Genomic DNA, 25,761 nt, shown 5'->3' on the forward strand with positions numbered 1-25,761 from the left:
TGTATGTGCAGCCCTAAATACAAAAGCCTGATTTGCTGTCCTTGAGCAAAGATACTGGAAGTTCACAATATGATCCTGGTGAGACCTTCAGTAGTGCTCCCATGGAGCCTGCAGCAGACAGATGTTAAAAGAATCAGAATAGCTGTAGTGTCCTCAGCAGTGATCACCTTCCAGCTGTGAAGATGTGATGGTTGGTTGTATTTGATATGAAGAGCAAAAGAGAAAATACTTGATTCTTGAATTAAATCTGAATAAATACTTTCCCAAAGGACAGCAGAAAAATAGACCAGAATTTTTTTTTCAATTCTGGGAAACTGTAGAATGGATAATATGGCCAAAACCAATGCTGGATTCACATCTTATCTGGTAAGTTGAAAAACAATTTTTTTTAATAGGTCTGGGTTCTCTGTCTCTTCTCTGGGATGTTTAAAGGTGGGAAGTGACTAACTGCAGCTTCTCCAGCAGTGCTTCTGGTCATCAGGTAAGAGCAGTGGTGACTGAGGTCTGGAAAGATGTGCTGTCATTGAGATTTTCCCCTGCAGTGTTTGCCTTCCTGACAATGAATACTTTTTTGTTGGAAATTAATGTAATTTTGTCTTGCCTTGGCTGCAGCCACGTGTGTAGAAGAGATGATTTTCATGTCAGTGTTTCCACGCATCCAAGCTCTGCAAATTTTAACGTTCTTCTTGCTGAAAAGTCTTTGTGACAGAATCTTCTCCCCATCCCGGTCAGAGCAATGCCTTGTTGTGGCCTCCGCTGTCACTACAGCTTGTGGATAAAAATTAAATTGCTATCAATAATGGAGATTTCACACTGTTAGGAAGGATTTTCTGTAAGCATCTTTCACTAGATGCCGATTGTGTGATCTAGACCAGAGAATTATTGTCTTCCACTCAAGACAAAAGAGTCAGTTTTTCATGTACAGCACTCATTGGGGTCTATTCTTCTAGTGTCTGCTTTGGGACACTAGATAATCCACGTGCTCTTTTCTGGACTGCAGAAGTGATCAGCATTAACTGATAGCTGTCAGAGTTTCTTGGTTCATACGGTGTGCAAGCTTTACCTTTTTTGTGTATAAGATGCTTGTGTTTTCTGTATTTGCTGCTATTTTACTGGTGGCTTTCTGGAATATCTGTAAGTCAAACAATTCCCTAGTGAACAGGACCAAAATCCAGCACGTCTGAAAATTAATTGTATCTTCCTTACTGGCCTTCCTCTGCCAGTACTTACAGAAATCTTAGGTTAGGAACTTGAACCTAGAAAAAAACATAATTAATGCTATGTTAGTGAATAATTAGTCATATAACGTGTTCCAGTATGTGTTGCCCTGATGGGACTTACAAATGTGTTGGGCAGCAAATGCCTCCAAGGTCTCTTGCTTGAGTGTGCAAGTTCTGCATCGATTTGTGAGATGTTATTGCCAATGGCTATGAACTGCAAACATGAGACTGAAGCATGGCAAGTTTTTGGGCTTGGATCCCAAAGCAAAATCCCCTATCTTGTTAACTGGTTTGTTTTTGTCAGTGTTGTCTGAGGTGGTATCAGATGTTGTGGAAGTACTTTCTGTTTTACAAACAGTTGCCTTCTGAGGCCTGGTGCCTCTCTTCCCTAAAGCAGGTGAGGTGCCTCACTTACCCTTGGCACTGTGAGTCACGGGACAGGAGCCCCTAAGTTCCAAGTCAAACTGCTCCTTTCCAATTTAGCAGAACATTGTGTGATCTGCCAAAGCCATTGCTCAGATAAGTATTTATTTGTGAGAGAATCCTCAGGGAATGAGGGAAAATGTTATCAACCAATGGAATGTAGAAAATACTTATTCCTATGGACTTTGATACTTGATTTCTATAATGGAATCAGAGCTTTCTTATCTAGTAATTTTTTTTTTTTTCCTTTTTTTTCTTTTTTTGGTCTTGGAAAAAAGAAAGAGCCAGTTGCTGAAGCTTCTCATTGGCTCTCGATTCTGCAGAGGTTAAACTTAAGAGGAAATCTGGCATATCTTGACTCTTAATTCTATTCTTTAATACAGATCTGAATACAGTTCCTGACTGATAGGTGATCCCACTCCAACTGCTAAGGAGGCAATGTACAGTAAAGGGAACAGAGCTGGAGCATAAGCGTTTGCAAATAAGCTGTTACTTTTGGTTGTCTGGTTCCCTGGGAATAAGAAGCTTTTGCTAATTGCTTGTGTGACTTAAAAGGAAGACAGAAATGAATGGAAAGGCACTGGGAAGGCTGCGTTAGAGACAGACAGGAAGGAGAAGAAAGTGTCCTGAGCCATCTTCAAGGTGAGGGAGACAGGGTAGATAGGAATTTGGGGTCTTATTTTGGGGGCCTCTTCTTGATGGATAGAACAGGAAAGAGCTGCCGGACTGGAGGCTGTTTGGCATTTCATATAGAAAGTTCATGTGCAAGGCTTTGCTTAGTCTTTAATGCTCTGTTTATGTTTCATGCTATAATCCTTACCAGGATTTCTGAGAAGTGGAGCAGAGACTTTGCTGAGATTTTGTCGGTTCTCCAGCTCTTAGCAGATGTGTGAGTAGCTCTGTACACCTTGAATATATGCCTGGTCTCAGTAAATTATTCAGGTAAGTAGTGACGGGACAGATCCAGCTGATCACAATCCTCAGATAATTTTTGTACCACCACGTATGTTTGAGTTTGGCTTGACCTTCGTGGCAAAGCTGCCTGTGCTCAGTGCTGCTCTTAGGAGCTAACATGAGCCTCAAGATTTCTCTGTCACAGTGTTGGATGTGAAGTGGTTCTTATTTTTTTTTTTTCTACCATGTTTAAAAGAGCAGTTGCGTGTGATGCTGGAAAGAGGTGGCACATACACCTTTCTCTACTGTCCTGATCTACTCTCAGAAGTTATTACTATTTTATTTGGGCTTTTCTTTTGTTTCCCAAAATGTGAGTGATGATGGACTTTTTCATGGGCTCTTCAGGCAGCTCAGCCCTTTAGACTTCCATTGCTCTCAGCTGCTGGAAGATCTCGTCCGCCTCGTCTCCGCCTGTGTCTTGGAGAAGCCACACCTTCGCACCTGGGAGAAAACAAACGCACCAAAAACCCCTTTTCGGTCCGGTTCGGCGCAGACTGCTGGGCAAGGGGGGCAGGTGCGGAGCGGGCGGTGGCGGAGGGGTTAAGGCGGGGCGGGGCGGCGGCCGGGCCGGCTCTGCGCGGTGGCGGCGGCGCGGCGCTCCGGACTGCCGGTGAGTGGGGTCCGAGGCCGGGGCAGAGCCCCCCGGCAGCCACAGCGGGGCCGGGGCGGTGGGGCGGCCGCCTCCCGGGGCCGGCAGCGGCTCGGCGGGGGCACCCGGGCATGGGAACACCTTTATGGTGCACTTGATGAACTTCGGGATTTATTAACTCTTTTCCTGGTAGTCGGGCAGGAGAAAGCTGCGGCTTTTTTGAAACTCCCGTAAGTTGAAGCCCCCATTCCCTTGCCGGTGGCCACAGAGCGGGGGTCACGGCCGGGCTCCGTGGGGGCCGCCACGGGTCTGCTGGCCGCGCCGCCGAGGGACGCATCGCCCTGGCTACCGTGGGTGCTGCAGCTCTCCCTCATAGGCACGTCTCTGTGTATGTAAATATTTAAAAATATAGATACTTCCAACATGTACGCATGTGAGTTTCTATGTATTTGACACTCAGTTTGGACACCAGGATTTGTTCATGTGTCGTGTCCTGCTGAAGCACCGGTAGTAAGTATGTACCACCTGGGGGCTGGCACAGATTCTTTTATGCAGTGATTTATCATCTTGATCTATGCAACACACTGAAAAATACAATATTTTTTGCCTTGTATCTTCTGATTAGTTTTTTCCTTAAGAAAAAAAATCTGCACTTTAATACCTCTTGTGTTTCCAGAGGTCGCATAGGTAGGTCTGTTCTCCATTCTGTAGTATGAATCTAGAAAAAGACATTTTTTGTTACAAATTGGTAAGGTGCATTGCTGTAGCTTTGTTGTTTAAGCTCTGTAGGGTATGTGATTTCTTGCATGGTCTTCTAAGTGGTGTAGCAGGAGGTACAACTCAAATCTAGTTATACAGTATAAAAATGAGATTTCGCTAAGTTTATCTGTATACTGAAAATGAAGTGAAAATTGGAAAAAAAAAATCACAAAAAATTTCAAAACAAAACACACAAGCTAATTTGCAGAATCGGCAGAACGGTGAAGATGCAGCAGTTCTTATCAGCAAGTTAAGCTGGAAGATATATTTACCTTTTGTAGAATTCTAGACTGTAGTTTCAGACAAGTTGGATTGATTGTATCCTTATCCTTCTGTGCTATTGTGACTGTTAACTACTCTGGAACTTCCTCCAGTATAGTCTTTCTGCTATCAGATAATGAAATAAAATCTCTGAAGTATAATTTTTGACATATTAGAGAATATATTCCTCTTGGGTATTAGTCTTGAAGATTCACATGACTGAATTCCACTTCTAAGCGATTAGGTCCACTTCAATATGTTTAGCAAATACTCCCCAGAACCCACAATTTCTACCAGTTCCAATGAAATATTTGCTTGCAAACCAGGACTCTGAATCTGTTAACAGATCAGATATGGTCAGGTGGCTTGTTCTAATGAGCAGTGGTGTGATTGAGGTCCTCATCAGCAATACACTGAAAATGAACACTAAAAGCTCACTTGGTTGTGACTATGCTGAAACAGTCTGTAATCACATTTTGTAGGTTTTGTGGAATAAAGCTGATTTGTTTAACTGTAAAATGGAGCAACTAATGATCGATGAGTGGAGCTGGAAGTTCTGCAGAAGTGGAAAACTTAGTTTAGAAACAGAACAGGTATTTTTTTTTCTAGGCATGTTTCATAATGTACAAGCTGTTTGAATGGCTTTTAAAGATTTTAAATGCTGTGTCTGTTTCTGCATTATAGGATGACCTGCCAGCTCCTTCCAGAACCACACTTAAAGGAGGCTCTAAATGAAAGCTTTGCAGTGAAATTTTTAGTTTGAACTCCATATATAGATTTAGTAAACCATAATTTCAGAAAGTCTTAAATTACCCAGGTCTGAAGTCTAAACTTGTGGTAACTAGTGAGTTACTTAGTATCCATCCTAACAACTTTTCGTAGTGGATCAGAGCTCTAAAAAGCAGTTTGGTGCAGTAGAAAAGCTTTGTAGCGAAGGGATTTCAGGAGCTGGAGCCTGAGCTTTGCAGCACCTTGGTGTAGGTGCCCCTGTAACTCTGTGCTTCACAGCTCAGCTGCCTGTGCTGGGCTGTATGGGGTGACACTTTTGTGCCCCAACAGTGGTTTTTAAGCCTCTTATCAGTCTGTATACAGAGTACTGTGGCCCGTGGCTGGCGGTACTACTTCCTTTCTGCAACTTAAATATTTAGTCTTCCTGTTCTATGTTTTTGGTAGGTTTAATACTTTTCTTAAGATCCTTTGTTTGCACCCTATAGCCTGCATATAATACCAAGGCTACATGATAAATAATAAAACCTTAGATGTTTCTACCACCAATATGTAAGAATTGTCAAAGTTTGAAATAGTTAAAGAATGTATTATTTATGCTTCTCATATGTAGCATGCACACAGAATAGTGTCAATTCCCTTTATCCCTTCTCTTTTCAGTCCAAACGATGATACCATTAAAATGGACTATTGCTGAAAATGACCAGAACCATTATGGAATTCCGAGACTTGCTGTACTTTCCATCAAGTTAACATTCTGAAGGTAGGCTTGGAGTGGAAATGGATGTGGCACTCTGCTCTCCTTATTCTAAAAGGGGTTGAAGACCAAGATAATGGGATAATGTGACTTGTGCGTGCTTGACTTGAGTTCAGCCAATTATCTGAAATGGGAATGCTTAAGTTACAAAGAAAAAGAAGTAGCCAAACACAGCCAGAAGTAGATTGCCTTGCTAATAAAGAAGTTCTCTGGATTAAAAACATACCCATTGAGATTTATAGTTCTTTAATATATTTCTTTTCCAGTTTGTAGAGCTGAATTTTAAAAATGACTTAAAAGTATGTTCTCAGTTCTTTAAAGTGGATCATGTAGCATGCTGTTCCAAGTACACACAGTTCCCACAGAATTTAATTATAAACAAAATGTAAAACAGTTACTTCTGAGATAACTTGTCTCTGTAAAACCTGTTACGTGAATGTTGGCTTCCATCGCATTCTCTAATGGTACCAGATAAAAAAGCTTTAGTTTTAATTGAGATATTTGGGCATAATTTTGTGTTCCTTATGGGCTTCCTTTCAGTCAGTGTCTCCAATTTGATTTTTGTTATGATATAAATTAACTACTAAAGGCAATTAAGAGTGAACCAGAGTGCTTACCTCACAAAACTCCTTCTCGCAGTTACATATTAACATTTTTGGCCCCTGCTGCGTTACACGCCCTTTTCTGCACTGGTATTTCTTTCTAAGTTGAGGTAACCTGAATGGGTTTCTTGGGTTACTGTGCAATCATTTGGCTGTGTTTCCCTCTGTGGCCATACGTGTGTGGAAGGGAACAAGGAACCGCTTCCCTTTTGGCACTGGTATCACTTGGATGTATAGCTGCATGTGCAGCTTGGCTGCCTGGCACCCTGGCTTCCTTCTGCTGCCTGGAGTGAGGTGAGAAAGGTATTTTCAGTAACTAGGAAAAACAAAAGCAGCACCAGTTCTTTATACAGCAGAAGAGGAAGGAATGGAGGTTGTTCATATCTGCCTGTGGCACCAGGCACAGCAAGAGCGCTGCTGCCAAGGGCTGCATGGTCTGCGAGCCCCCAGACACTCCCTCAGGGGCTACTGCATCAAGGACCGTCTGCTGCTTGTAGGAGAAGTTCAAAAAGCTGAAGCAGTATGTGCAGATAGTCAATTGCTGCTGCTTAATATTTCTTTGCAGTATCTTTGAATGCAAAGAGTATTTCAAGTGACTTGCCTCCTTGTTCTCTGCCCCTGATGGCTATGATCAGTCAGCGTGATAAACTCTGTTTTCTGAAGACCAATTTCTGTAATAAGTTTCAAAATACCCAAGAGATCCTGTATGTAATACCCTGTCTTTGCTAAGGGCCCAGGGGAGGCAGGGAGGTGAAACACTGGGGCATGGGTTGGCAGCTTGCCTGCTTTGCAGGCTGAGCCTGGGCGCTGCTTGTGCCTCTGCCTTGTCCCACGGACCTGCCTGGGCTGTGCCTGGCTCGACTTTCTCTCCTTCTGCTCCAGGGTGCAGCATTTTGCATACTGAATTGCCCTGAATTTCTGCATGGAAATCCCTGTGGCAGCTCAGGAAAACCAGCAGTAACCCAGGCTGGGCTTCTGCCTGGGTGAACTCCCTCACCTCTCACCCAGGATAACTTTCAGTCCTGCTATATGACTATACTGCTATAGCTATTCTATAGGTTCAGTCCTGCTCTATGGATTTCTCCATCAAGCTGCAAACTTGGCTTGAATCCTCTCATGGTAGCTCACCGTGCCAACCCATGCTTGTGCATTCCTCCCTGTTGCATTTATACAGACACAAGGCAGAAGCCATCAAAGTCCCCCAAACTGATATGAGCTCTTCAGTAAGGTTGTGGCAAATGTATGGGAAAAACTTGGGTTTTAATAGACGGGAAAGAGGCAGAAAACCAGTGGGGTGTGCCATGAATCACATTACAGCTTGCAGGTTAAATGTTGTAATGACCTTCTCATTAAAATGTTATTTGAATTTTCTTTCAGAAATATCTGCTTTAATAATGACTAGCATTATCTAAGCGATGTTTTATTTCACTAATACTTTATTTAGGTAGCTAGTGTAATATGTACTTATATATTCATACAAATTCTGGACTCTTATTTTAAGAATGGTGAAGAACATATTCTGACTTGATACAAGTTGCACTTACACAGAGGAATTAAAAATCAAAATACAAGCTGTCTTTAAGACAAACAGCTCAAGATGTGTTGGATTGGGAAGAATTCTGAATGCATGCTTGTACATTTGAAAGCAGTTTAACTGAATGAAATCCTTTGAGATTTTTGGGAAAGATAATTTCTCCCACTCAAAGCTTATGTTTACTCAAAGTGGTAGAGGAAAACACACTTCACAGTCCATCAGTTTCTCATCTTTGTAACCACTATTGATGGAACTGAAGTAATTACATAAATTGAAATAAGGAACAGAACCTTTTTGACAAGGGTATGCTTTTGGCACTTGCAAAATTTTGATGTATTTGCTTGCAAGTGACCTATGGCAAGCTAATAGCTCAACCCACCTGTGCAATATGCAATATGTGGTTACCGCCATCAAGCTTTTTGAGGTCTGTAGGGAGGGCTATAAAATGTGAGTGGCATAGAAGAGGTGAATGCAGATTGTCTGCTGTCCTTTCCCATAAAAACCTGAGAAGTATCAAGCTCATGAGAGCCACTTTCACAGCAAAAGAAGACAATTCTTCATGAAGTGAGTAGCAGAATTGGGGAGGTCTCTGCTGCAGACTCTAAAGACTCTGTTGTCTTTATAAAGCTGGGCTGACCAGTTTAACTGTGTTTCTACTGTTTCAGTTTCTATTATTTTTAAAACTTTAAACAATATTTTTCCTGAATCTTCAAATTTGCGTGCACTTAATATGGAAATCTGAAATATGTAGCGTTTAGGGTGTTTTTCTTTTGAAATTTAAACCTGCTCTGATTAAGATAAATGTCTCTGATGTGGCTGCAGAAGAGATGGCCTGGAGAATAATGTCATGCAATGTGTTAATTTTCCAGGAAGTATGGGATATCATATCGCACATCTCTCGTGCCTGGTGCTGACTGGGGCAGGACCACTGAGGATACAGCTGCAGAGCTCTGGTACGGCTGCCCAGCTCCCCTGAGGCCAGGCTCCTTCTGCTGGGAGGACTTCAAAATAAGATGAAGGTGTGAAGTAAACCACTGTCTTAAGGATCCTGGCATGACAAGTGCTTTTTGGACACAGGCTGGTACAGACAGCCAAGTGCTACATCTCTGCCTTGAAGGACTAGGATGCGAACTAGCTCCAGTTCAGCTACTGCTTTGTAGCTTCCATTAGGATATCTCCAGAGTCTACCCTGCGACACTGAGACCTCAGCTGGATGCTTTTCTACTCCCTCCTGCCTTATCTCAACACCTCAAGAAATCTCTTTGAAAAACATTTGTCATTTGAGCTCTGCTGCATGACAGTGAGTGTTTGTAGTGTGATCATTTTGGTGGAGAATTATGGATGTATGAGGTTTTTTTGATTTTTTTTTTTAAATTTTTTTTTTTTTAATACTACATCAATGTGGATGGGATCTCAATAAGCTGAAGTATTTAGAATAAGTTCATAATTGTTATTTTGGATTTCTTTAAGCTTGTTTGCCAGATAAGATGCAAAACGTATCTGCAGATTTCTTTACTCTCCTGTCACTGCAAATAAAAGATTCATCTGTTGAGATGATTACACAGTAAGATACATGTTCAGAAAACCTTCCCTGTAATTTTCACAGATTTTCTTTTTTCTTTTTTCCCAATGCTGTTCTTGCCCAAAATGCTGCTTCTATTTTCAGGCATTGTGTTGTTCTGTAGAAGTTTCATGTCAAGCCCAGCAAGTCCTTTACTGCTTTGGTGGGTAAGACCAGAGTCATCTCGGCTGAGCAGGGTTCCCAGCACTCGGCTGCTTGCGTAGCTGTTGTCATCTGCAGATCCTTGGGGACTTCTGGTCACTTACAGACTTAATTTGACTTTTGAGTACTTTGCGGGTGAGAATGGGGAATGTACTGACTGTCCAACTCTACCATATTGCCCTGGACAGGGAGAGTAGTCATGGAATTCCAGTTGACCCCTTATGGTGGATCTGAGCTGCTGAGGCTTTTTTACTTTTAGATGAAAGAATGCTCTGTAATATTTCAGCACAAGGGACGATTGACTTGTTTCCTTTGATTTCTTGTCCTTAAGTAATTGTTCTTAGTTCTATGTACTTGAATTTGATGCTTTAAGTAATATATCATTTTATAAAAAAAGGGGCTGCCTAGGTTTTTGAGGGTAACAAAATGAACAACAATGTCAAGTGGCCTGCTTTCATGTTGATTGCTAGATGTAGGATGTGAGCCAAGGAAAAAAAGGTCAAGGAGCTAGTTCAGAAAACTGAAATATTAAAAAAAAAATCACTTTGAAAATATTAATCATGGAATAGTGTAAGCTGATTTAAAATAAAGTAATACAAATATTGCAGGAGAGAAAAAAATCGAAGTAGAATAAATGACAGAAGATGAACCTTTTTGTCTTAAAACTCAGGAGTAACCTTTAATATAAATGTGACTTGTTAGCTAGCCTGCTGGGGATTGCTTAATTTGCTTCCCATGAGATATAACTGTTAAGTAACCGCAGGGTAATAATAGGCCAAGTGAACCTGATCTTTATCTGTGATCAATTTTAGCTGCAAAGGTGAAAAGCTTACGATTTTATTTTATTTTTTTTAACCTTTCTGCCCGTAAATACTTCTAGGTTCTTTTTTTCTTTTTAGCCACACTCAGCCCATCACTCTGGCACTGGTGACAGCCTGAGGCTCACAAGGAGCTTCCCAAAAACTATTGGTGTTGCTGCCTTTCCTGTGGCTTTGTACCCGATATCTCCTCTCTGGCCTTACATTACAGTCAGGCACAGGTTTGCTGCTCTGTACAATAGCTAACATGATTAGGATCTTATGCCAGGGCTGGGTTCCTAGGTTCTGCTAAAAATATGCAATATCTATTAACAAGGTCATTGTTAAAACCCTTATTCAGATACTGACAGCAGATGTGAGGGTTCGTGATGATCAGACACAACCCCTTCAGGCTGTGAGACCCTGTGCGAGGTCTGGTCACCAGGAGTAATTGCTGTCAGAGCTGCTTGTGTAAATTACTTTGAGTGCAGTTTGGTTTGTAATAAAGGTAGTAAATTGCCAAGGCAGCTGACATTGACCTCAACAGAGTAGCCGAAGTGTGAGGTAATCTGGAACACAGACTCCCCCTTCCATCACATTTAATAGCCCTGTGTCCAAAATAGTGCTGATTTGGGCTAAGAAAAAAACCCGCTGCTGTTGCTGGGTCTTGCTTTATCCTTTGGTTGGGTAGGGAACTGTCTTTTGGTTTTAAAGATGACTGGGCTGTGTGGTGCTCACAGGGCTCTGGGTTGACAGCCCAATAAAATAATCCCTGGCTTTAGAGCAGTCAAATACGTAGAATATATTTTGTCCTTTTCAGCATATTTACTTAAATCCTGTAGCAGTAAATAACAGGCACGTGTTCAGAATATATATGCCTGCAGCATATTATACATACATTTTTATATTTATTAATATATAATTGAAAAACCAAAACATTTTTCCAGTAATAGACCTTTTATTGCTTAGTCAGTAAAATGGAAGGGTTATGATTTATACTTCACTGTCCTGACTGGATACATTGAGAAATGGAAATAATGATGAGGCTGTGGCTCGAACATGGGATTTTACAGCAAGAATGGCTTGGCTGTTGCTCATATTTTTTGTGTCCTACAGAAAGTCACTTTTAACTTCTTAACTTCCACTTTACTGCTTGTGTTGTATGACTGGTGGTGCAAAGGGACTGTGCTGGGGTTTTGTAAGTGGGTAAGTCTTTTGACAATTCCTCATTCATCAAAACGTCCTGCATTGCAGTCCTCCAGCAGAGAGAATATTTTCTTCTATATTAACTTGGTGCAATATGAAATTTTTAATTAGGGCCTCCAGATATATTCCCTTTCATGTGCCTGTCCCATCCCCCTCACCCTAGAAAACAGTATGTTGGGTATGGTGATTGAAGTGAGGACCAACAGTTGATTTTAAATCCTTTCTTTTTTTTCCCCTTCCACCCTTCCTAGGATGCAGGGGCTTTAATCCAGGATGAACGAATGCTACTATGATAAGCGCATGGACTTTTTTTATAACAAGACAAATACTGACACAGTAGATGAGTGGACAGGGCCAAAGCTTATTGTTGTTCTGTGTTTTGGGACATTTTTCTGCCTCTTCATTTTCATTTCAAACTCATTGGTCATAGCAGCTGTGGTCAAGAACAAGAGGTTTCATTTTCCCTTTTACTATCTCCTGGCCAACTTAGCTGCTGCAGACTTTTTTGCTGGAATTGCCTATGTCTTCTTGATGTTCAACACTGGCCCAGTGTCTAAGACATTAACTGTTAACCGCTGGTTTTTGCGTCAGGGTCTTCTGGACACCAGCCTGACAGCATCCCTGGTGAATCTCCTCGTCATAGCTGTTGAGCGGCACATGTCGATAATGCGGATGAAGATCCACAGTAATCTCACGAAGAAGAGAGTCACCTTCTTAATTGTATCAATTTGGGCTATTGCTATTTTCATGGGTGCTGTTCCTACCCTGGGTTGGAACTGCCTCTGTGACATTACCGCCTGCTCATCCCTGGCGCCTATTTACAGCAGAAGTTACCTGGTATTCTGGAGTGTCTTAAACCTGGTTGTCTTCTTCATCGTGGTGGTGGTTTACATAAGAATCTATATGTACGTCCAAAGGAAAACTAATGTCTTGTCATCACACACCAGTGGATCCATTAGCCGCAGGAGAACCCCTGTGAAGCTTATGAAGACCGTCATGACTGTCTTAGGTAAGAGACTACAAACCATGGTGTGCAAGGCTGGCAGTGTCAATCAATGAATTTGTGTTGTTTGGTGGTGTTTTGATTGGTGTGTGGCTTTGGGTGTTTGTTTTGGGTGTTTGTTTTGTTTGTTTGTTTTGTGTTTCTTGTTTTGTGGGGTGTTTTTTTGTTATTGTTTTGTTTTTAAGCTAACTTCCCCAAAACAAAACCAAAAAATCCTTTCATTAAACTGTTGGACCTCAGGAAAAAAGTGAGCTGATGGTTCAAGCAAGTACAAGGTTCTCACACTCCTTTATCTTCTGAAGTTGGCTTGTTGGCTGCCAGAGCCTTTCGCTTCAAAATCCCTCCCCAGCTGTCCTTTTTTTCCCCTTGATTTTTATGGCATCAATAGCGATAGAATGTGGTGTTTGTTCCTATCTCCCTCTCGACTTGCAGGGGCAAGATTCAGTCTTTTGCCCCTGAAGCTCTCGTGCAGTGAAACTTAAACCAGCCATCTGGAAGAAGAAAATTCCTGCAGAAAAACTCCGAATTGTTCCAGATATAATCCTGTCCTAATGCATAAACATCAGGTAGATCATAGTTAATTGCTGCGCTGGAAAGAGACAAAAAGAAACACCCTTTTAAAAAGCAGTTATTTGAGTATTTCTATGCAAGGTAGGACTGCAGGCTGTGTTCTGGGAAGTCACATGCAACTAAATCATCATGCCAAGCCTTGTATAGTTTATATGTATATTTATATAGTTATTTATTTAGTTTTCTGTCAGCCAAAGCTGGAAGGTGCTGAGTGTTGGAATAACACTGTTAGCTGTCGTTGCCACCTGTGCACGTTTGCAGGTCAGAGCAGAGAAGTGACACCTGGCCAGCTGGTGTGGAGTTGGGAGGACAGCAATGGTGGCTGCCATGTGTGAATCCCTCACAGTCCTGTAGCCTGTGACATGTCTCCAGTGCTTACCATGGCTGTGCCATTGTGTGGAAATAAAGCCCACTTTAAACTCAATTTTTAACTTATTTTTTTCTTTTACTAGGGAGAGGAGCCTTAGGAATATGGTTTGATTTAAAGATCAGCATTAACTTTCTCTTACTTGCAGAATGTGGCTTTTCAGCTACCAGATTAAACTATAATTTGGGTAAAACATTTAATGATATTGTGTGCTGGGCTAGGCAATTTAATGTAGAAAGCCTGAATGCTACTTTAGAGATCATAATTTTGTATATTTACTTTACCAGTCAGAAACAAAACCAAAGAGAGCCTACTTTTGTAGGAGTCTAATTAGTGCACGTGTTGCTGGATGGGAGATCTATCCCAAACGACTGTGTCAGATGAGATGTATCTTCTGTTCCTTCATATCAGTTCTCCAAACTATGACTTTGAGAAGCTTTTTATAAATGTTTATTACTAGGAATGAGAGTTTATTTTTTAAAACAGTTCGAAATGTGGTTCCTGGTCAAGTCATTCAAGCACACTGTGCAAAATGTATTAGAAACTCAATAGCACACTTCCTGAGCTTTCTGATTACCAAAGAAGTCACAAAGTGACCAAATGGAGAGTTCTAAAACTCTACTTACACCCATTGATGCAACTACCTATAGCTATATGCAGTGTGTGGATTTTACCCGAGGCAATTTATTTTTAATGGCTTGTTCCAAAACATCTGAAAATGCTTTGGATGTGCCTGATACGATCTTAACTAAAAGCAGTTCCAAGATGCTCGGTTGCTGGATGAGACATGACAAAAAACAGAGTTCTCATTAATGTTGGTATCATCGTCCTTGGGAACATCACTGTCATCCCTGGGTGTTCTTCTCCTGTGGTCCTACAGTTAAGAGTTGGGGGAATCTGGCTTTTAGTGTAACTTCATGGATTCATGGTGACCACATCTGCAGATAGCTTTTTGTATCACCCTTTGCTGGGCTCTGATGGCCCCTTCCAGAGGCTGGGACTTGAGTCCCTGTCATCTGCCTCTTTCTACCGTAACTCCTAACATGATCCATCACAGGATAGAAGCAGTTGAAATGGTGTTCCCTTTGGCATGTTAAACCCTAGGAAGTTATCTGGGTGAAACTGGAAGATGGGAAACCTAGCAAAATGGGCTAAACTCCTCTTAGGCTGACATTGTGGCACAGTCCTAGCTAAGCCTGTGACTGTAGGTTTGAAGAAGGGTGCCTGGCAGGCGTGCAGGTATGTGATTTTCAGGTGGTGTGTGTGGTAGCTCATCTGAACTTGGCAGTGAGATTCCTGCTGAAATAGCAACTTTGGGGTGGATGATTTTCAGTTCTAGTGAATTTATAGTTTAATTGGTAACTTGCTTTTTTAACTCAGGCGCACATGTGGCAATGGCAACTGGAAGCTACTGCACGTTCTTTCTCAGCACTGGCGTGCTCAGGGACAGCCTCTATGTGCAGAGTTTTATGATATAGTGCTGCAAAAGCATCAGTAGTGCTTCCAGTTACACAGGATTTAATTTTCAAGCAGAGATGATGTAATTTACAAGAAAAAGAAATCTATGTTTCAATCTAAAAAATCCTCAAGCTGACCTTGAGGCATTGTGGTACCTGATCTCCCATAATCCAGTGCAAAAACTCAGAGCTGTTCTTCTTATTCATGTCACAACCAGGCTATATTTCATGTCATTTCTGTCAATTTTGGAGAGTCACAGAAATTAAATTCTTTTTTGAGTGTGGCGCTTTGTCAGTGAGAGGAAGTCCTGTGGGATAAAAAGTCTGAGAACTAGAAAATCACCAAAGGGCAAAGACAAAGGTATATATTTATGCTTAACCATGGTTCCCTCTGTAAACTCTGTGATTAAAAATAGCAAAATCTGAGCAAGGCTGCAAGTCTGAGCCATGCCTTGCTTTCATCTCTGTGGTGCTAAGAGCAGGGTGTGAATCATTTGTGTGGTCTCCATACACAGAAAAATGTATTTTTGATGGAGTCAAAGCAATAACCCCATTAAGGTATTTCCCGGTAACTCTGGCACTGTCGCTGCATTGTGCCGTCCTTGTCATAAGTCTTGGGGTGAGGGAAATGTGCAGAATTGTCTACAGGTATCTCTTACCTTCCCTTACTTTTGTCACTGGTATGTTTTAGGGTTTTGCCTGTATAGGTAGACAGGGATATCCTGCAAGTTCATGGATTAATCCTGCCTGCGAATGTGGGGTTTTGTCTGAAGGAGAGATTTCTGTGTCTTAAGTGTGGCTTTGGGGTCTGTTTCCTCACCTGCTGACTTCTGTGAAGGCAGGATTTGACCTCACATGTTTTGTGGTGCACGTGGTTAAGATGCTTTCTGTGCTTGTTCTAATGAGGGTTTGTTACCATCGTAATTCCTGCATGGAGCTTGTTTGCTGGTGACTGTGCCAGTGACCCTTGGTGGCTAGCAAAATTCTCTGTTCAAGATACTCAACTAGAACCAGCAGTGTTGGCTGGGTGGTCTGGTTCCAGCACTTCTTAAAACAGATGGGATTTGCTGGTGAACACCAGGGAAATAAATCAGTGCAGCATTTTTCCCATTGTAGACTGTAAGAGAGAGTTGGTGTCACAATTGCTGACTTGGCATGTTGGAGCCAAACCAGTGTGTAATATAGAGACTGACCAGAGAAAACAAGTGTTGTGGTAGCAGCTTGCAGATCCTGATGTCAGTGGGCAACAGAGGAATGTTACTGATGTTAATCAGTATCTCAAAACTAACACCATGAAATTAGTACTTAGCATCGCAAAAATCTTGCTACAGCAGACTAGAAAATGCAGTTTCTGAAGGAGGTAGTTTCTTGCCTTTCTGTTCTGCACAATATTGCCTGGAACACAGTAAATCAGTTGGTTGCATTTTGTCTGGACTCCAGCAATATCTGTGATACCTTGTCGTTGATACATTTTTCAACAATCCTAATGATCAATAAATCACATGAATTCACTTTATATACCATCACGGCCTGCCCATCAGATGTGTTGGTTAAAATCCTTGATGGGGAGAAGAGCCCAGTGCTGCTGGAACCAGCCGGTGTGCCTGGTGGAGCCGAGGGGACGTCCGGGGTGCTGCTGAGCCCTGACTCCAGCGCCACCCCGTCCTGCCGTGGCCTGGCTGCCCTCCCACTGCTTGCTTGCATGACTCAGATATGAGAAAATTTGAAACTGAGCTGGATTTGCTTTTCCTACCAAAATCGTTGAACAGATATCAATACCTCCAAGAGAACATTTTAACATTTAGCTTCTATCATCCCTGTTTGATTATTTTTTTCTAAGCCCAAAAAAGGGGAAACTGCTGTTATAAACGATTGGAATTTCCTCAGTACATTGTTCAAACTGTGAATGTTGTGCAGAGTTGTAATTTTCTATTTCTGTATGTCAGACAGCAATTGTGGCTTGTGCTAGGTTAGCATTATCATGCATATGGCTGCTCCTTCCCAGGCTGGAGGCGAGGGATGCCGGGCTGTGGTGCCGGGAGGTAGGAGGGCAGATGGTCATTCAGGGCCCCTCACAAGCTCATGGCCGAGGGCTGCATTCAGTTGCCACGTTGCCCCTTCCCACCAGTACCTGCCCACACCTTTGCCTATAAGGTGGGGATGGGTAGAAATGTGGAAAGATGTCAACACAATAGTGAACTTCCTTCTAACTTATGATTTCTATGCTTTCTTCATGTTGCCTTCACTCTGTCTAATATCTCCTCTCCTTTATTCCACCCTGCTCCATGGTCAGGGTTTTTTGTTGTGGTGGTGGTGTTTTTTGTTTATGTGTGTGTATTTAGTTTGTTCTCAGGGGCTGGTGGGAGAAGAGAGAGCGTTTGTCCTACTTTGCATCATTCAGCTTTCGTTATCGACTTGTGTCTCGCTTCTTCCTCACAGGAGCTGTTGTTATTCCTGCCTCACAGCTGAAACACAAGGAGAACCCTTCTGCTCCTGGGCTTGTCCTGTGGTTTCTTGCTATCTTTTGGGGAAATGCCCCTTTTGCAGAGTTTCCTTGTGCCCCCATGACTGCTCTCGTACTTCCTCATCCTTTTTGTCTTTTTTTGCTCTTTATTTGGCTCTCTGCTTTGTTTCTTTGTCCTGACTGCTGCACCTTTTGCTTCTTCTTCACTAACGCATTTTTTATGTTGTTTTGTGGTTTGTTTTCTTTGGGTTTTTTGTCTCTTTTCATTTACAACTTAATTTGTTTCCTGGATCTGACTTGTTTGGTCTCAGATACCCAGCAGCCCAGGGCGGGAGGGAGCAGAGGAGCGAGGTGGGTGCTGCTCGGACTGGGCAGCCGGCAGTGCTGGCGTGCCCTGGACAAAGGTGTGTCCTGCACCGGCTGTGGGGTTCCAGCCAGGACATGTGTAAATTATGTGACTCTTGTTTCGTGAGTTGGGCAGTGTGCCCACAGCTCTGCAGAGTCAGCTGTAGTGTGACACAGGACATGTCATTGTGGAAGTGGGCCACCTGGTATCTGCTCCTCCAGTATATGAGAGGGAGGTGAAGAGAAGAAGTCTGTGTTCAGAGCACCAGTTCTCTGCTTGTTAGTGCTCCAGAGATCTTGTTTATTTATCAGCATGGACAAATCACTGTTGTGAAGACCTTTCCCCACCTGTGTCTGACCTGATGCTGTCAGCAGCCGGATCCTTGCTCCCTGCAGCATTCTGAGAGCTGCCCTGCCTCATGCTCAGGGCCTGGCAGAGAAGCTGTAGTAGATATTATTTTGCTGCTATCATTAGAATTTTGTCCTCTCCTGCTTTTATAATTTTTGTGTAGAATTTCTATAAACACAATGTTGTAAGATGCAAAAATGTAAATTCCAAATCCCTAGCAGTTGGAAGTTTTTTTTTCTTTTAGAAAAGAAAAAAAAAAGAGTATTTATTTGTTTCCTCTATTTCTAGGTGCCTTTGTTGTCTGTTGGACCCCTGGCCTGGTTGTCTTACTGCTCGATGGTCTGAACTGCACCTACTGTGGGATTCAGAATGTTAAAAGATGGTTTCTTCTGCTGGCCCTGTTGAACTCTGTCATGAATCCAATAATTTATTCATACAAAGATGATGAGATGTGGGCTACCATGAAAAAGATGATTTGCTGCTCTTCCGAGGATAAGAGCCAGGACAGACGCTCCTCGCGGATTCCCTCAACAGTTCTCTGCAGGAGCACAGATACCTCGGGGCACTACATCGAAGATGGCATTATTCAGGGAACAATTTGTGGAAAAGAAGATCTTGGTGACAAAGGAAACTCTTGAGCTATTCAAGGAACTGACTTGGCTGGAAAAGGAGAGGGGGAAGGGAGAGGTTTTGTAAGAGAAGATTGACTGGCAAAGCTAGTAAACAATATATCCACTTCGTTCCAGAGCCTAAACTCCAGTGTTAACAAAAGTTCTTATAAATAATTGCCTGATGGAAAAACACTTTGTAATGAAGAAAACTTTCTGTGCTGCCGTCTCTCCTTTTTTCTTTTAAGTACATGAAATTGTTTTTTCGTATGAATGGAATAAATACATCTCAGAGACTTTATGTGCATGGAAACAAAATGTAAACAATGTAGTGAGACCCTCCTTAAGCTCCTACAGAGAGAATAAACCTGCTTCACTGTGCAGGCTTGGCATTTGTTGAGTATTTATGCTTTGAATGGTCTCTGTGCATCTTGAGGAGGATCGTAGCCTTGGTTGGACAGAATTGTGACCTGTTGTCTTGCTTTACAACAGTCATGAAATAGTTCTCTCCTTCTCCTTATCTTGTTTTCAGAATAAGTAGTTGGTTTTGTTAAAGCTATGCCAGAAACCTGGCTGTGATGGGGGGCCCAGCCCACACATTCATGTGTCCAACTGTGGATTGTCGGTACAAGAAGCACAAAAGCCATTATTACTTCTGTAGTGGGATGAATGCTGCAAGGAGATACCTTGCACTCTCTGCTGCTGTTGTGTAGACAGATGCTGAGGGCATGCTAACAGAAGAGCAGCCTGGCTGTGTTTATTATGCCCACTTATTTCCTCAGTTAACATCAAATGGGTGTTCTCACCCCTCTTTACCTGCTATGCCACTGAGAGAAATGAAATCCAAAACTGTTTCAAGAGGGCAAACTTTTAAGGGAAGCTATCAAGCTATTTTAAAGATGAATTAATTTACAGGAAAAAAGCCTGAAACCAACTTAAACCCCTACAAAAGCACCGTATGCATTGATTGTCTGACCTTGTCTGGAGGACATCTAACATCTGATTTGCAGGCAGATCTTACTGGCAAATACTTGAGGAAGAGGCCATGAAAAAGCAAGCGATGAAGGTGACTAAACAGCATTGTGACTAATCAAGTCTAGTGTTGATGTAGCTACAGCCCAAAAAGCCGAAGTTTTGAAATACAGAGTATGCTTTAATGGAGGATTCAGCAATTTAAAGCTCTAGGGTAAAGGTTTTAAATTTAAACTTTAAAAATTGGGATGTAGATTTCTTAGTACTCTAAAAACTTGGCTCCTACTGTCTGCTTTCAGCAGGGATGAGCTCACTTCTACCCGTCTTAATTTCAAGTGGAGTTACCTGTATTGTATCCTAGAGAATGTCTGATCCCTGGTGTTAAAGGACGTGACCACAACCAGACGACACTTTGGAAAGTTTTGGAAGTTTTGACCACTTGGAATTGTTGGAGAAAAACACCAAGAGCATATTGTATGAGACTGAAATATAAAGGTTAGCTGTGGTTTGGGGAAATTCTTCCTTTGGTGCAACTTGCATGTGGGTATCTGGAGTGTGTTGGTCAAAGCAGAGTCAGCACTTGGATCAAAGGCCCAGCTGCAGTTTTGCAGAAGGCACCGGGGAATTTCATAGCAGGTCTCAGCTTACAAACACAGCCAGCCCTTGTTCAGAGAGCTCTCCCATAACACAAGTACCCTCTAGGGATTTGGCCTAACATTTCAAGGTAAATGCTGTATCTATGACTAATACTGAAAAGGTTTAAGTTTTCTTTATTTTTTTGCCATTATAATGCGATATTCTTGTGCAAATAATGCTTTGTTAGTTTGGTGTTTTGTAAAGCATGTAAAAGTGGTGCTTTCTAGAGCCAGTGGCATTGCAAGGGCATAGCATGCCAACATTCCGGTCCCTACAGCTACCTGCAGCACACAGTTTGTGCTAACTAGGCTGAAGCTCCATGTACGAAGTTAACAGAAAATAAAATGTTACTTCAAAATAAAATTCTTGTTTTGTTTCCTGTTCAAATGGTGGCTGAACATCACCTGGCACTACAGTTGGCATTTAATTGCTGCTACTCTTACTAATTTCCGCAGACTCATCCAAACTAAAACTGATACCAATGAAGATGGGGAAATGTTGTTTCATGTTACCACGGGGGAAGGGATGTTTTTAATAAAATTTTCATGTTTACTAGTAATGTAATACTAGCAAGTGTAATATTTGGCTGAATCGGACCCTGAGGGGAGCTTGGATGAAGATCTGAACTGCTGCAGCGGTCAAGAAAACACCAGGTCTCACCTGCAGAGCTTGGGATTCGGGCTGCAAAATAACCCCATGTGGGTTATTCTTCCAGGTAAGCAGGAAAAGGTGACTCCTGTAATGGTAAAGGACTGCTTTGTTTGTAGAGCACCTCATATAGTGGTCTGGATTAAAATTTGAGGGGTATTAACAATGATTCTCTCGCAAGTAAGCGGGAGGATTTCAGGTCTGCGCTTTTGTTATACCCGTTATCTCATTAAAAAAAAAAAAGCCAACGGAACAAACCAATCCAAAAAGCTTGCAAACTGGTGCCCTGTGAATGGTGTTGTTGGCGGTGTGTCATGCCCTCTGTTTGGCCTGATATTTCTCTCAGAGGCTGCTACCTCATTGTCCACTACCATAAGTTACGATGTGACTTGGCTGGGACAGGAAACTGATCTTGCATCAAACTTTCCTACAAATTGCTACACCAGAGACTGTATAATGTTTCCTATGGCGAAGTGTTTACACATGTAGCTACTCATGTAGTGGGTTATTTCTTTTTAACTCCATAAACATTTATCAAAATAGTTTGTCTCAAGGGGAAATGTTAAAGCACTATTTGTACTTGAGGGCGGGCTGGGGGGAAGCAAAGGGCACTTGACGAAGGTAAGTTCTGTTGCCTTTTTCACTAATAACCCAAAATAACAGATATCTGTTGACTTTGCATGTGCCTGCTTCTATTTATGTATGCCAGTGTCCTGCTGTCTGAGATTAAATTCTTTCTTTTGGGGAAGGCTTTAGGGTGAATGTCCACAGAAACCTGAGGACATTAATTCTCAGGAGGCAGAGTTACCATTAAGCTGGATAGTTATAAGGTTTTGCATGTTCCTGGGGGGCTCTCTGTGTCTGGGAGAGCCTCAAGAGCTGCTGTATCCTACTAAGTGTAGTGACCAAATATTTATAATTCATCATTGTCACAGCAGTTATGGTTTATAAACCTTTGAGGTATTCCCCTCCTCTTCCCCTCTCCAGTTCCTTGTCTCCCAAACCAAAGTTGCTCTTCCAGTTGCTCCTTGGGTCCAGGAAGAAACGCTTCACAGTGTTTCCCAGGGGAAAGATGTACAGTCTGTCCTCCGCGGTTAGTGCTCCCAGAAGGCCTGTGTGGTCACAATCACTGGAGATGCTTTTCAGAGAATTATTATGAAAGGCCAGAACAATGGGGTTTTATTTTACATGATAGATCTTTTGGATCTTTCTGGATAAGCAACTACACTGATCATTGTTTAACAACTGTGTGCGTGAGAGAGAAGTTTCTCTAATATCTGTGCTGTCCATGTGAGCTGGGTGGTGTGGGTGATGAGTCCCTCTGGGACAGCAGCCAAATGGCTACAGCTGGAGTGGCCCCAAACACGGCTGCTCCTCTGCTCTGAGGCTGCTTCACCATGGCTACTTTTCCCTCTGTGTAAGGTCTGGGGGGTTTTTTTGGCTTTTTTTTTTTTTTTCCTTGGTAGTAATTACTGCAGACTGGTGAAATACCTCTTTGTTTCTGCATGAAACAGCTTGAGCACGTATTTGTGGCCTGCAGTAATTACTGCAGTTACGTGAAATTATGGTGCCTTTCTCTGATCAGATCTGATCTGGTTGAAGATGTCCCTACTCATGGCAGGCGGTTGGACTGGATGACCTTTAAGGGACCCTTCCAACCCAAACTATTCTATGACTCTGTATTTTATATATAGCTATACATGTTTTGTTTTTTAAATTCAAAAATTCTAAGTAACACTTGGGAACTACTATAGGATCAATACTTCTTCTATCATTCCTCCGTGGTTATAGTGAACTCTGCATGAAGATTTCTAAACTGCTGATTATTGGAAGCTGGTGTGGGGGAAGGATCATTTCAAACTTGCCATATTTCTTATGCACTTTCCCTAGGGTTCTGGCAGCTGGCTGCTATCCTAGTGGTTGCAGTGTGGAGCCAGCCTTTGGTATGGCCCAAAGCAACTGCTGCTTGCAAGATTAGAGCCAAAAAGTGAAAAATTATGGAAATGTTGGAAAGAAGGCAGGTAAATTCTGTTATTTATCCTACCCTATTATTCTAATGGATGTTTTTAATCATTGAAAGTGGTGATCCCACTTTCCCTCTTGCACACACTCCCTCGTTATGCTGGTGCAGCCATTTGTGAGGCCATATGGTGAACTGTAGTGTGTCTGAAAAATAACCCTGGATGATACACATTGCCAATAACTAGAGAAGATTATCCCTTTGTTGTTAGCTAGAAGCTGCATTATTTCCTAATATCTTTTATATGGAGTCACACAGATTATTTGTTTTCTAGAAATCTGTATAAGATACAGTCCCCCTTGTGTGCTACGCTTTGCAGTGACTCGGCATGCTTCTAACATGGGAAAAAAATCCATCTGGAAATAAGGAATTAGGTCATGATAGTCTTTCTGCACCCAAGGTCTTTTTAAAGAAAAGGAATTTAGATGCTTCTATGCTTTGAGCCATTCTTGAGAACATCCTGCTTATCTTTTGAGTAGTAATTGGACCCTGGGCTTCTCTTATACATTGTTTTATAATATTGAGGGTGGTTTTTCATTGCAGCAGGCAGAAGCATCTACTTTTTACAGCCTACTTAGGAGTGCTATTTTGCAGCCCATAGGTATGCTATTTTGAATTGCCTTGTATATGAATCCATGCATCCTCTCCTGTGTGTGTTGAAAAAAATTAATTTTCAAACTAACCTCTGCTGTTTTTACTACAGACGCTTGTTAGGAACTTTTTTTTTAATTGAACTAGCCTTTGTTAGTATCCACAGGTGCACACTTAGGGCTCTGATGTACAGCTGCATAAGAAAATCAACATGTACAATAAGAGAAGCACAATCACTTATTAATCTGTTCTCACCAAGCTATATTTTAACTTAAATGTTAATTTCATTGAAGCCATAGATATGGTCTAACTTCTCTAAAGAAACCCCAAATAAACTAACAAAATTTCCCATAAAAATCCCAATAACAAACCAAACAAAAAACCTGGAAAAACTGTTCTGTGTATCCATAGGCCAGGAGTAAGCAAGTATACTTATCTTCCCTGGCCTAATAAGTTTACCTGTCTTGCTTTGATATATATGAAAATAAGGAAGTCACGCTTTTGAGCACAAGTAACTGCTTGGGGTCTTGGCAGGTGATCCCCTGGGAATGTTTCTCATCCAGGGAGGTTCTTTCATTTTCCTCCTAAAGCTGCCGTGGAATGAGGTGAGATAGTGGCCTGAGAGCACTGTTGTTGATCTCACCCTGTATTGCAGTTTGTATGTGTAACAAAGCAAACATATACCTATTGTCTTGACCCTAAATATAAAGAGTCTCTTACATATACTAGACTCTCGCAGTACTGTAAGGTTAATTGTATCTCCAGCTTCTGTTTATGTTTATGCAAACAAATGCTGGTGTGTTGACTTCGATTAGGTGTCCATTAGGAATACATTCAGTTACTAATTGATGTCAAAACACACAGGAGAGAAAAGGCTTGACCTCCAGAGATGGAAATGTTATTAATGCTTATATGATTCTATTCAAATCCTGGTAACACATTATGAATGTCAGTGCATTTGTCTGTGCAGTGCACTCTGTGGTACCAGGCTGCAATTTTCCCACAGGTATAGATGAGTTAATTTAATTAGAAACATAAGGTTTTGTCCCTATAGGGATAAACTGCCCATAAACTGAACTTGCAATTGCTCACACATATGTTTAGCTTTAAATTTTTGCAGAATTGTTTTGCTTTCAGTAGACCCTTTTCTGTGAAAGCAGTCCCGCATGTGTCAGCATTTGTGAGGTGAAGACAAGTAATATTGTGTTTTAGACTGTAAGTTTCTCCTGTATGGGGAAACTGTCCCTTTCCTGAGAGGCTCAGCTGCAGCAGACCGGCTCCCTTCACACACCAGTCCCTCACAGACACAACTGTTGATTTTACAGAGGAAACATTTGGGCCTATAAGCACAAATTTGTTGCATTATGTCCCAAATTTGACCTACATTGTTTTGTCCTATTTTCTCCTTTATAATCTCTTCACACAGTCCATGTAATTTTGTGTGTGTTCTGCTTTGTTCTTCAAAGCATAGATTAAACCACACTCTTCTTTAAACAGATAAATTCCAGCAGTATTGGGTCCTAGAACAACCCTCCAATTTCACAGACCAGAGAGCCACAAAAAGAAGTATGGTTGAGCAGAGATTTTTTAGTCTTGGATTTTTGCAAGGTCAGAATACCAATAATAACAAGAAAAAAAAAGTTGTTTGCATATATTAGTTAAGAATGTTGGAGAATAATATTTTGTCAAAAGAAAAGTAGACTGCAAGCTTATGGCTGATTTTTGCAATTAAAATGTGAGCTGGGAGTCCTAGACTGTTAGCTGGTGACTTTTCTGAACAGTAGAACTGAAAAAATCTGTTTTCTGATTGATTTCTGCTCTGAACTGGAGTGAACCTGCTATGTGCATTCAGCTCCTTCCCAGCACAAGGGAATTAAGGCAGAAGGATCATCTCCTGAACCCCTTCCCCAGCAAAGCTCCAGCCTGTGTTTCTGTCTCCATGGGGACCAGGAGCTTTGCTGGTTCACAGAAACAAAACAAAGCCTGAGGATGGAGGAACTTCTGAACACGGCATGAGCTCTGGCTGGAGACTTTTTGGCAAGTGCTTATGTCCCCAGTCCCCAGCAGTGGCCAAGGTTGCACCTTCCTTCTGTGGAGGTAGGAGCAGACTCTCTTCTACCCAAATCTACATTTTCCAAAAACCTGTTAGTGAGGCAGTACCTTTAGATCTATTTCTCTCA

General features: G+C 41.9%; 1 protein-coding gene across 1 annotated transcript; it reads left to right on the forward strand.

The window, feature by feature from the left end:
* Nucleotides 1-9,058: 9,058 nt before the first annotated feature.
* Nucleotides 9,059-20,685, forward strand: LPAR3 (lysophosphatidic acid receptor 3). Its single transcript, XM_065842535.2, has 3 exons — nt 9,059-9,125; nt 11,803-12,560; nt 18,395-20,685. The coding sequence occupies exons 2-3, from the start codon at nt 11,825-11,827 to the stop codon at nt 18,742-18,744; spliced, it is 1,086 nt and encodes a 361-aa protein (XP_065698607.1). The 5' UTR covers nt 9,059-9,125; nt 11,803-11,824; the 3' UTR covers nt 18,745-20,685.
* Nucleotides 20,686-25,761: the final 5,076 nt, after the last annotated feature.

The sequence above is a fragment of the Patagioenas fasciata genome, chromosome 6 (assembly GCF_037038585.1).
Source record: "Patagioenas fasciata isolate bPatFas1 chromosome 6, bPatFas1.hap1, whole genome shotgun sequence".
Lineage (NCBI taxonomy): Eukaryota > Metazoa > Chordata > Aves > Columbiformes > Columbidae > Patagioenas > Patagioenas fasciata.

Excerpts from the sequence above, each read along its gene's own strand:
- LPAR3 (XM_065842535.2), top strand. The coding sequence starts at position 11,825 with ATGAACGAATGCTACTATGATAAGCGCATGGACTTTTTTTATAACAAG. Across the intron at positions 12,561-18,394 it reads GACCGTCATGACTGTCTTAG|GTGCCTTTGTTGTCTGTTGG; the intron begins GTAAGAGACTAC and ends CTCTATTTCTAG.